This window comes from Vanellus vanellus, assembly GCF_965231255.1.
Source record: "Vanellus vanellus genome assembly, chromosome: 1".
NCBI classification, from domain to species: domain Eukaryota; kingdom Metazoa; phylum Chordata; class Aves; order Charadriiformes; family Charadriidae; genus Vanellus; species Vanellus vanellus.
Genome location: NC_138905.1, coordinates 59,112,454 through 59,124,611, shown reverse-complemented (window position 1 = coordinate 59,124,611; position 12,158 = coordinate 59,112,454). Strand labels below are relative to the sequence as shown.

The window sequence follows — 12,158 nt, the reverse complement described above, 5'->3', positions numbered from 1 at the left end:
ACAGAGTCCCAAGATGTGGGTACAGAGGTCTGCTATAGGCACGTAAGCTAACTGCGAGTCACACTTCTCCCCAGGAGCCAAGAGGACAGAATAAAGCCTGACACGGCTTAGTTCAAAGTCCTTTCCTGTGAGCTAGCTTCATCTCCCAGCAAGTTCTAAAACAAGCCACAGCAGCTGAAATCCCTGGACAACCACCACCAAGGGCTTTCTCCAGTCGCACCATCTGCACGATCAAGATACTTGCTCTTTTCAGCAGCTTTCTGTGACCTCTACAAAAAAAAAAAAAAAAAAAAAAAAAATCACACATGTTCATTCACCCCAATTTGCCACTATCTGCATCCTCTGTGCCAAAACCAGGAACCCATAAAGATGGTTTCCTGGCTCACATGAAAACCCTTATCTCTGTTTTCTGTCACTATTAAGAAATCTCCACCAAAGACTTGGCTTATGTTCCCTGCACATCTCTCCAGTTACTCTACAGTGGGGCTATTCTCACTTCATGGTAACAGGACTACCAACGCAAAAATTAACTGCAACCCCGCTGCATTATCGGCTTGGATATCAGCAGCACTCGAACTTCAGCCTCTATGGCTTTATGGGTCTCTTAGCACGAATTTAAAAGAACCACTTATCTCAGGCCAGAGATTCATTCATAGGCCAGAGTTAAAGTAGGGCAATACTTAAGCTGCATCTCAAGCTCATATTGTAACGAAGCAAAAGCTGCAACTTCAAGCTCTGAAGGGGCACAGCAGGCACACCTCCTGCAACTGCTCTGAATTAGATAGCTTCTGAGAAATTTGTGTGAATCTTGAAAGTCTAATACAGCTCAACGGTCTGCGACTGAACTGCTTTAGCAGGCAGGTCAAGCTGCAGCATCCTCTTTCATGTACAATACCAGGTCCTCAGTACAGTGCTGGAATGAGACCCTTTTCTGCAGCAGAGGAATGTGGTAGATGCGCAAACCCTGCAGGAGGCAAACTTCAGAATGGCAGATTGCCAAAGGCATCTCTGGGCAAAATGAAGAAAAACAGTCACTGCCACCCAACTGCCCCAGATCGTCTGCAATAGACCAGGAAAATATATAACCACCATAAAGATGAAAACAAAGAAAATGATGGCCACATTAAAAAAATAAAACCCCCACTCTTTCTGCACATTCTGTTCCTGACTTACCTGCTTTACAAATATGGGCCAGATCTAATAGCAGCCCCTAGAAATCCAGCTGTCACATTTTGATAGTTCACTGATTGCCCACAGAGATTTAATTACTTCGGCCAGTCCACATGCCTAAGACCTCATGTGGGCATGGCCATTCCTCATCCTCGCCCTGCCAGAGGTCTGGAGAGCGGAAGCAAGAGCGATGCTAGGATGATCAGATGTATTTTGGAGCCACCAACGTCACAGTATAGGGACAAGAAGGGAAACAGCTGTTCTAGAGCTAGAGACAACAGAATGCTTAAAAACCTAGAAAAACAATTAAACAAACTAATGAGCCATAGCTGGCAAAGGAACCACAGGTCAAGGATGATACAACTCCTCAGTGGGGAGAGAGGTGAAGAAGGGGAGAAGTTCTCCCATGTCAGGGCAGAGAGGGACCAAGTTAGCCGCTCCACAGCGAAGCTGTAGCAAGGAGGGTAGAAAGGGACATATCAAAAGAAGAGGTGATTTATTCTGGAGTTTCAGGGCTGGAATAAGCAGTAGAAGATGAACAAAAGTGAATGTCTGTGGTGGATCCAAACAGGAGACAGGAGTGGGACGGCAATGCCACAGGGTTTGTTTTGTTATTGGGTTCGTATATTTTAAAAAGAAGTTAATAGAAAAACACTGTCAGCTTAAAATGCTCCAAGCATACAGCCTGCCACTTCTAGGTTATGACAAAAATTCCCGCCCTGTAATGAGAAGGGTTTCTTGGGATCCAGCAGCCCTCCGACTCTTCACCCCCAGCTGAGGGGCGGAGGGGGTTCCCATATCAGCGGCTCGGCAGCACGGAGCTCCTCGCGCTGGCACCGGCCGCCTGCCCAATTCAGACCTGTAATCTCCCCCGACTTTGATTTAATGCAGCAATTACTGGTAATGTGGTTTGAAGGAGATAAATGCCCAGTACAGGGCTGGCTGGCACTGACGCTCATTCCGCTCATGATGCGAGAACAGTTTTAATTAAAATCCCCTTTATGATAAAGGAGCTGCTTGACTGGATGTTTCTGTGCAGCCCTGATACGGAGCCTCCTCCAAAGCGGATTAGAAATCAAAGTTTCCCCCTTCTCGCTACTGGCAACACACAAAAATAGGGAACACAGTCACCATGTCACCCTTCTGCAATTTCCTTAACCCTAGAACTGCTGGGAAAATGCCCATGTTCACTTAAAAGCAGTTGCCACCTCTTGTCGTGGCTCCAAGTGTTTTCCAAAAACTAAGCACCAGGGCTGCTTTAATTAGAATAAACCCATCAAGAGAGCTCATCCTCTGTGATCTAAGACAGGTTTCCCCTCTGTCTGGTTAAAAGGGGAATCAGCTTGGCTACTTCTACGGCAGACCCATCCCTACAGCCTGCGTTCTGGCAAGGAAGGAAATCAGACCCGCAGTGCTCTGGCAAGATGGTCGGAAGTTGGGATCTGGCTGAAAGGCTGGAAAAGCAGAAGCCTCTGCTAGGTGAGGCAGAGCGACACGGACAGGGAAGAGGGAAGGAGTAGCACTGCAAGATAAAGGCATAAAATTTGGCAGAGCGGTGAGGATCCCAGCACAGACATGTTCCAGAAATGATCTGTCAGCTCTTGATCGAGTTACAGCAAATGTAGGTGCAATTTTGGGTTGGTTTTCTTCTTTACAGTATAGGAAATACCAGAGATGAATACATTAAGCACAGCTAGTTTCTATTATTGCAAGTGCCAGGAGCAGATTGTCACAGTGAGAAATTGGCCTTGTGCATTACACAGAAAAGGCTGCGCTGGGTTTGGAGGCTTGCAGACAGTGCAATGTGAAGATAAAGAGCCTCAAGTCTGAATGTGCATTATTCCTCTCCTTAAGCCACCAAACACACGTAAACATAAAAGGGCTGATTTAAGCAGCTGAATTTCTCAGTGACCTTCAGAATGTATCTGTGGACCATGGGACTGTCTAAGCCTTCTCCTGGGACCCCCCCTCCTTTTCTGAGTCTTTGTTTCATCACCCTAAGAGTACTCCATATTCCCTGAAATTGTCTTCTCCCCCAAAGTCCTCAATGCCAGTCAATGGGATTCTGCTCTGAAAAACCTTTTTTCTTTCAAATTTCTTTCTTATTTTAAAGTGGCTCTTATGTTCCATGATTACCCACCCCCTTCAGACAGCACAATAGCAAACAACAGAGTGAAAAAAAAAAAAAAAAAAATCCTGTACAGAACCAGGAGGGATTCGGCACAACAGCATGACTAGCTGACTCCACAGAAGTTTGATGCAGCACACACCAGACCACCAAAGGCTGATGTGGCACTGCTGTAATGGTAAAATCAGCCTTCAGGAGCACTTTGCTCCTCAACAGGATGAACAAAGGGTAAAAACACCAGGTCAGAGACGGCAGCAACGTGAAGATTTAATGCAGTTTTGCTGGTCCACAAAGGAAAAAAAAAAACAAAACCAAAAAAGGCCTGGTATAATTAACAAGATTAAATGGGGATTTAGGATCAGGACAGAAAAGCAACGGGCCAGATTGATCCTTACAGGATTAAAGCTGGAATCCTACTAAGAGTCCAGTGGTTGAGAGATCAACGCAATGTAATGGGATTAAATCAACATCAGGTTTTGTTTTTACACAACTGAACTCCCCCAGCGCCCCTGCTTTGGATAAACAGCAGAAAAGCTGACTGGTACCTACAGACAACCAGTGTGCAGGGCAGCCAGGTACTTCGCCCTTCCACCCTCTCATGGCCGAAGAGCAATAGGTACTGCCGCTATCGGAAACAAAGGACAAAAAAACGTGGTACATAACAAATGGTCCAAACAGCCAAGAAAGTTGAGGATTTACCAAAGTATGCGTTCCAGACAGCTCTAAATTAACTGGTATAGAGTGTGATGGGATCACCCCAGGACTGATGGATAGGAAAGCCAGGAGGACAGTCCCAGCTGCATTCAGACATGCTGCCGACAAGCAATTGGATTTTGATATTGTCTCTTGCCGGTGAGGAACAAAGGACGCAGTATACTTTGCGAAACATATCAGCAAACACATTTAAGACAAATTGTCGCATGTCACCATTGCACAACAATATCCAAGAATTACAAAAGTGAGAAAAGCCTCTTTCAGCATGTATCATTTGCATTACAGCTGGTGCAACACATGCAGGCCAGCTGCACCTCTATTCCCCTGCCCCAAAGTTTCCAATGCTTGCCAGTAATTTGAGTTGGTAGCAGGGGGGAGGGAAAGAGGGGAGACAGGACAAGGCACTCTATTCTTTCTAGATACGTATACTATTTTTAAAGTTTTTATTCTCATAGGAGAGAAAAACATGCATGTTTAAATGAGAGGGTATCCATCACCACCCTGCTCGGCTGAAGTGGGAAGGGGTGTTTATTACACACCTGTTCACAACAGCTAAACAGCTACATTGGAGAGCAACACTCCCCATGCAAGGAAAAAGCATTTAAGCACCTCATGTTTCTACAGCACTTTTGAGTCCTAAAGATGCTTAAAAATAGCAGTTACACATACACTATACACACTCTAGCAAAATTTTTGCTGCAGAAAAAAAATTTCCCCAACACTAACATTTTAAAATGCAGATACTGCCCATTTCTTAAAAGATGCCACAATCAATAGCCTCACCTATGCTGAAAGTGCTTCTCCTTTTCAGCGGGTTGGACCAAAAAAGAGTAATCGGCGTTCATTCCTCCTCCTCACTAAAGCAGCAGCCAAAAATCTCAGTGTAATAAATCGGGGTGGCAGGGAAATAGCTGAAACTAGTGCTGGATCCAACAGGCCTGTCAGCAAAGCTGCCCTGCAACGTTACTGAGATGGTCCTGATGGAGCTACGTACCCCACTTATGCTGCCAAATAGGTTTTGCCACCTCCCTGAGAGATACTTTGTCTTTACTCAGAAGGGTTCTCCATCCAAAACGTACATCATGGATGCAAGCAGAGATCACTATACTGTAGTGATGGTAGGATCAAAAAGGAGGCCATTACAACAGAAATGAAAAGTTAAAAAGTAGCAACAGGCAGATCATGCTGCACATTTTCTGTTTTCTAGCCACTTATACACATTTGAATTTCAGCACTTTCCTGCATTTAAACTTTGTTTCAACATTAGATGATTTATAAATTATAGAAAAAGTACAGAGGAATGTTCCAGTAACATCCTATGCCAGCTCCTTAAAGCACGATGAATCCCTAAGAATATCTAAAAAGAATTGTCATCTGGTCAAAATATTTTCATTTCATCGTTGTCTTAATGTCCAAGATTCAATTAGAGCATTGTGTGGGGGACAGCATGTTTCATTTGTGGCAGGAGAAAAACTATCTATCTGCCTTTGCCCTGGATTCGGCTAGAGACCCAAGAACCATCTGGTAAAAAATCAGCCAGAGCATTGTGCAGGCAGTATATTAGTCATAAGACGTAGGACTCTGAGAACAATGAAACCTAAATTTAAGGGACAGACAAGGGAAACTTAATTACTTGTTTAAGCTTCTTCACAGCTTTGAGGAACCTTTAACACTTTCAACAAAATAATTTAGCACCAGAGGGCACAAAGCACATCCTCGATTGATTTCTTAATTTTCTACAAGCCCGTTTTCACTTCCAGCATGGAATTATCTGCACTGGTCCATCAGCACAGCCTGCCTCTCCAATGCACGGCTGCAGGATGCATTATAACGCCCTTGGCACGGAGTACCATCCAGAGCCGCAGTACTGCAGGTACAGATCGCAGATCCTCCTCCAAACTGACAACTGATAGTGATAGGACAACTGTAATGATAGGACAAGGGATAATGGTTTTAAATTGAAAGAAGGTAGATTTAGATTAGATATCAGGAAGAAATTTTTCACTCTGAGGGTGGTGAGGCACTGGAACAGGTTGTCCAGAGAAGTTGTGGAGGCCCCATCCCTGGAAGTGTTCAAGGCCAGGCTGGATGGGGCTTTGAGCAACCTGGTCTAGTGGGAGGTGTCCCTGCCCATAGCAGGGGGGTTTGGAACTAGATGATCTTTAAGGTCCCTTCCAACCTAAACCATTATATGGTTCTATGAACTCCCTAAAGAAAACATTTTGTCTGACCCCACAACCTGACTCAAACTCTTGCTGTACCCAGTATCTCTTGCTGAAGGACAAAGGGATCTCTTCCAGCTAACTGCACAAGCCATCCAATTGTACTTTTGGTTGAGCACACACACATATGCAGCTGATACCCTAGTGACTGCTTAGAGCTGTGCCAAAGCAAGCCATCCAAATTCAGATCCACTCAAAGACTTTTCCAATACCATTGCCATATCCTTGGGGGTTAGGACAAGGGTAAAGTTCTGGTGCTGCTGGAATTAAGGTTTGCAAATAAGCACCACGGGAAGTGCAGGAAACACAGATGTTCAGTCTCAAATCGCTATTATCTGTGCTCTTCCTCAAGCTTTCAGCTGGAAACCAGGAAGGCTGAGGTTTATTCTCTTCTTATTCTCTTACAGTTTATTTTCTTCCTTCCAAGGTAAACAGACTGTATGGTGAAAAACTAACTTAAACAGGACCCGGTCCCCGTCAGTCTCGCAAGACTTGGACAGGCTTACAGCAAACAGAGTCCCCTGTGCTCATTGCTGTTTGGACAGGTGGGAATAGAGCAGACAGGCAGAAGAGCCGCTGGAGAAATTCACACGAACTCAGCCAGCCTACATCCCTCTAATTCTTTTGTTTAGATTCATTAGGGAAGGAAATTCCTGAACGTGATAGCAATGTGCTGGGCACTGATTTTACCTGTTTTTATATTAATCAAATGTAGCATACAGAATAGATCATCCTGATACCAAATCTCCTTTCTCTGAAGTCAGTACTGTAATCTGAAATGCCTTCTCTTTTTGAACTGCACTGGGCTTTCTTGTGTCAGTAGTGACCTTGGCATCTTCCAGGATTACACGCCTGCAGGAACACAGAACTGGAAAAGATCACCTGGATTATCAACTCTAGTTCTCTAATAACAGAGGCGGTCACATTATATAATCTTTTTCATAAACTCTTCTTTCTGTTTCTCAAATCTCCAAAGCTGATATAAAACCCTAGATGCAAATAGATGCAAGTTGCTTTGTCACACTAACCCCCAGGGGAACGCAATGCAGACATCCCCAAAACAGCTGTGCACGGAGCAGCTCAGGTGTGGAAGCGGTATAACCATGTTCACGAGGTGCTGCACCAAAGCTAATAAACCTTATCGAGCAGCAGAACTCATTATCTCAGTTGCAGCACTGGACAAACATAACTATATTACTTCTGGATTCAAGCTGCTACATATGCATGCCACAGTATGGCACCGCGGGACTTGCAGGCTGGGGAATCAGCTTACAGGCTACTAGCTCAGGGATCTTTGCATGAGATCCATTTTATGATTTTTCCAGGGCTTTCCCGCTCCAGAGCAAGAATCCAAAATTGGTGTTTACATTAAGACAAAGTGCCTTTTACCACGCTCACAGAAATTCACCCAGACCTGACCTCTAACGCATTCAGGAAAATCTTATGGCACCCTCACAGCCACAGTCTCCCAGAGGCTACCACTTCTTATCCTCTCTTAGCATTGACCACACCGTGTGCGCACCTTTCACACATAGCAACTGCACTCTCCATCCCATCAGAGCTTCAGTTGATGGCTGACATGTTTATTTGCCATTCCAAACAAACAGGTTCCAGCAAAGGCCTACAGGCACAGCCAGACTTCCCCAGCAATGGCTGCCCCAGGCTTGGCACCAGAACAGAGCAGGGAGGCAGTTTTCCCTGGATAGCCACTTGCTCTGCTGCTATCAATCGCATGCTTTGAAAGCCATGCTGTAATGACCATATTTTTCACCGGCAATAGCTACCTTTCATCAAAAAAACCAAACAAATAATAGAAAGACATGGCGTGAGGAAAAGCACGTTGCTAAGACCCAAGTTTGGCAGCAGAGTTGGGTTTGCAATCCCTTGGTGGGAAAGCTGATGAGCTCAGAGCCTAGAGGGAAAAATTATTACAGTGAATGCAAGGAGAGGCTTTTAAGTGACAAAAAGGCAAGTAAAAGGCAGGTCAGGAAGAAAACCAACAAAAAATATTTCAAAATGAGCTTGGCAAGCTTACTAACACTATTCTTGCTTATATTGTAGGTAATTAGTAGGTCTAGGTAAGATCTTCACTTTCACAGGGCTCTAGAGAAAGAAATCATTTCTAGTTGCAATAGGCAGCCAGCCTCTCACAAACACTCAGCATGTACTCTGTACATGGCTGCGAGAAATGAGCAAATTATCTATACCCACTATAATCTGAGATCAGAGCGATGAATCCACTGCTTCCCTACCAGAAGCCTAGCAACAGCATGGACCTTCCCTACCTTGGTCCCTCTTGCCTTTGATAGTTTCAGCTGTCTTTGAGCACAGGAGAAGGATGGTTGATAAATTGCTTGCTAGGGTTGCTGCCCCTTCCTTTCAACCTTTCTTGTAACAACAGACCTCCAACAAGGCAACATTCATACATGCAACTCTCAGAACACATCATGCTCTTTAGAAAATACTTGGAATGAAATGACTCTAGATTATATCTTATGACTCAGAGTACACACAGATTCATCTGCTCATAAATGAAAAAAAAAAAAAAAAGGGCTTTCTTATCCAGAAAAGGGTTGAGCACTTTTCCCACACTCAAACCACTCTGCTCCTGGCTCTTGCCAGCAGAACGCCTGTCGCCCTGTTGTCAGTACACATCTCCCTCCAAGCGAAGACCCTCTCGCCTTTGTAGCTCAAATTACCCCATGTCCCATCCAGAGAACGGATGCCTAGGAGCCCTCTTGAGCAAATCAGGAGCCCAGACAGCTGCAGGCAAACAGGGATGAGTGAGAGAAGAGAAAAAGGAAGATTTAGAAGGTCCCCTAAGAACAAAATACTCATCTGCAAAACCAGAACTCCTATATGCACCTCCTACACCTATAAGGCGAAGTATCCACCTTGAGTTTTCAACACTGATGATCAGATGTATGCACTTGAATGGTCTGCAACATCAGAAAGACTATCATACTATCTCTGCCTCAGAAAGACTTTATACAACTGCATCCTACACAATAAAAGTGTTAAGACAAATAGCGTCTCTTGATATTTAATGGCACAGCTAGTCTGACGCCTTCACTTCCCTCACAATGCCAAGCATTAGGTCATCACGACAGATATTTTAAGTTTCCCACTCTCCAACTCTCCACAGCCCACAATCCCCTGCAGTCTACAAGGCCCTCATTTAAGAGTATCCTGCAACAAGTTTCACCCGAGGGAATACAGTTCAGCAAGCAGGAATGTCAGTCTGAACTGAGGCTACATCACCACTTCATTTCAGAGACAGCATTATAATCAGAGACTCTGATGTTGCAGGTAGCCTGTACTTTCGGGTTCAGTATCCACACCATATTACAGCTGCAGAGGAAGGCACATTCTCCTTTTTATTTTATTATTTGTCAAATGTGACAGCATTCAATATCGCACAATCTCTTCAAGGAAGATAATTCTGTAACGTGCACCCCTAAGGGGGGGAGAAACATTATGGTTGCTGTGGGAACCTTAATTCTGGATTTCAGGACTTGCATATTTAAAACCTCAAATTTAACATTGCATTAATGTAGCTTCATGCATTGAATTAAGGAATGACTCAGTACAAATCTCCATGCATCTACTGAAGTCCTGACGTTCCAAGGACAGACAAGAAGCACAGAAAAGAAAAAACACAGCACGGGGAAGAAGGAGGGAACGGGAGGGAACTTACGAGCAAAGAAGGAAGAAACAGGTACAGCCAAGGCACAGCAAACCCTACACCAAACCAGATCTGTCACTCAGGGCTCCTTGTTCTCACTGCTAAAGGTTATGTAGCCCATCGGGATAAAAAGAGCTTAAAGCAGAAACACAAATGGGCACGGAGGAAAAGGTTCCTGAAAAGATGAAAGAGGGGAAGATTCCCCGAAAGTAATAGGGTAACCTATACCGAGAAGGGAAAGATCATACCCAGATAGCACAAATTCACTATTTATTCTTAATTATCATGGCACAATGCCTGGATGATGCCCTTAAAACCCCTTCAGCTATTCAAGCATTTAACACTTCTTTTCCCCACTCCTCTGAAGTTTAACTGCAACACAAGCGCAGCAACACTGCTGCCCTAAGTTTAGGGTGCAGGCAGAAGCAGCAGCCCACAGAAGGGTACTGGTCTTCAATCCATTGGAAAACACCCCAAAACTCAGCCCTCTCTTAAGAATCTGGGACAGCGCTTCACCTTTTGGGCCAAAGCCCGTCTTCATGCAGGCTGACAACTTCACTTTATATTACAGTGCTCCTGCACCCCTCACCAGCTGGAGGAGGCGAGACAGCCAGGCAACTCTTCTCGGCTCCCACACTCGCCGGCATCCTCCGCGTTTCAGCTGGGTAAGGAACATCTCCATTGTTTACTGCTTATCTAAAATCATCAGCAGCATGGCTGAATTATTTCTCTTCTTACCCCACCCACCAAACCAAGCACAAATCTTAGCTGAGCCACAGGGCCTGCTGCCCAGCCTTTCTCGCTAAAAACCGGCACCCCAATTCGGGGTCACACATGCCAAGCTGCAACAGGGGGAAGAGCGGAGACGGTGGACGTGCCTGCCAGCAGGGCCTGCTGGACGAAACCAGGCAAGTGTGCATACCCCAGCATAGAATCAAGTTACCCTGCAACAAAGATAGTGTGTGTATGTGCAAAGGAGGGAAGTCAAATCCTTCAGCCCGGGTTCCAAGGCTTGCTTTGTTGCTAAAATAAACCAGTGTTTGTTCCTGGGAGTGATGGGGAGCTGGAGTCTAAAAACAGTGGCAGTGAGAGCCCCCACCTTCAGAGTTATGAACAAATTTAAAAAAAAAAAAATACAAAACAAACAAAAACTTGGAAACTGATTACTCTTCACCTCGCGTATCTAGGTAAGGAACCCAAGGGCAAACTGCTGATCTCAAGGGTGCCCAGGAGCAGACAAAACTACACATAGATGACTAACCGAGCAGCCTAACAGCTGACTGCTCCAGAGGAAATTCCAGTCCTTGCTCAAAGGCTGAAAATATATATGCTTTTATATATGCTTTTACTTTGCTTGCTGGATCTATATAATACTTTACACGTGTTTTTCCTGACATTATTTTCCATACTCCACCAGAAACTCAAGTAACTGTGCAACTTCTGGAAAAACAACCTTGCATCCAACTTTTGTTGAAACAGCTTCTCCCTCTACCCCCAAAGCCCCAGATTCCAAAACTACGTATTTGTTCCCTGCTCCTTGAGTGACTACAGGCAGAGGCACATGGGAACAGTCTTATGCGTGAAATATATATATATTTTTATATATATACACACACACAGGTCTCACAGATGGCAGACAGTGAGCAGCATTATACCAAAAATTTTGTCTCCGAGGCACCTGCCCAAAACTGTTCTCTCCAGAGGAACTTATAACCACAGGAAAAGCCTGCTCTATACCCAGTTAACAGTACTTGCTCTAAATATTACTTTTCACAAGGGAAAGCTACAGCCCACTGTGTGTAGAGGCTGCAGAGAGCTAATCCCAACGACGAAGGCCGCTCACGTTAGTGCAGAGTCCTTCAGCTTTCCATTCCTTATATGTGCAAAGTGTGCAAGCCCTCACACACACGCTTCTCTACTCACCCAGAGGTACATCATGTTAGCCTGGGTCCTTCAAACCCAGCAGTGAGATGATCCGGCAACGCAAAAGCACTTCAGTAAGACTGTCGAGACCAAGGTTGGTTGAGGGTTTGTTTTTTGGTGTTTTTTTTTTTAAAGAAAAAAAAAAAATCCGAACGGCTCAGTTTGAGGCTTAGAAAGCGTCTCGCCTCCTCCACCCCCCTCCTCCAGCTCTGGCTGCTCTGCGCTCTTCTCTCGCACTTAATCTCTCCCTGGGAGTTCCCAGCCCCGTGTGTCTGTACTGGCGTGCACAGCACACACTCTGCATTCGCCTCCAGGG

General features: G+C 44.9%; 1 protein-coding gene across 1 annotated transcript in view; it reads right to left on the bottom strand.

Moving 5' to 3' along the window:
• The window catches only part of RBFOX2 (RNA binding fox-1 homolog 2), a 115,660-nt gene extending 103,805 nt beyond the window's left edge, over positions 1-11,855 (bottom strand). Inside the window, exon 1 of the mRNA XM_082499657.1 lies at positions 11,843-11,855. Coding sequence (XP_082355783.1) covers positions 11,843-11,854 — 12 coding nt within the window. The 5' untranslated portion in view covers position 11,855. The remainder of the gene's footprint in view (positions 1-11,842) is intronic.
• Positions 11,856-12,158: the final 303 nt, after the last annotated feature.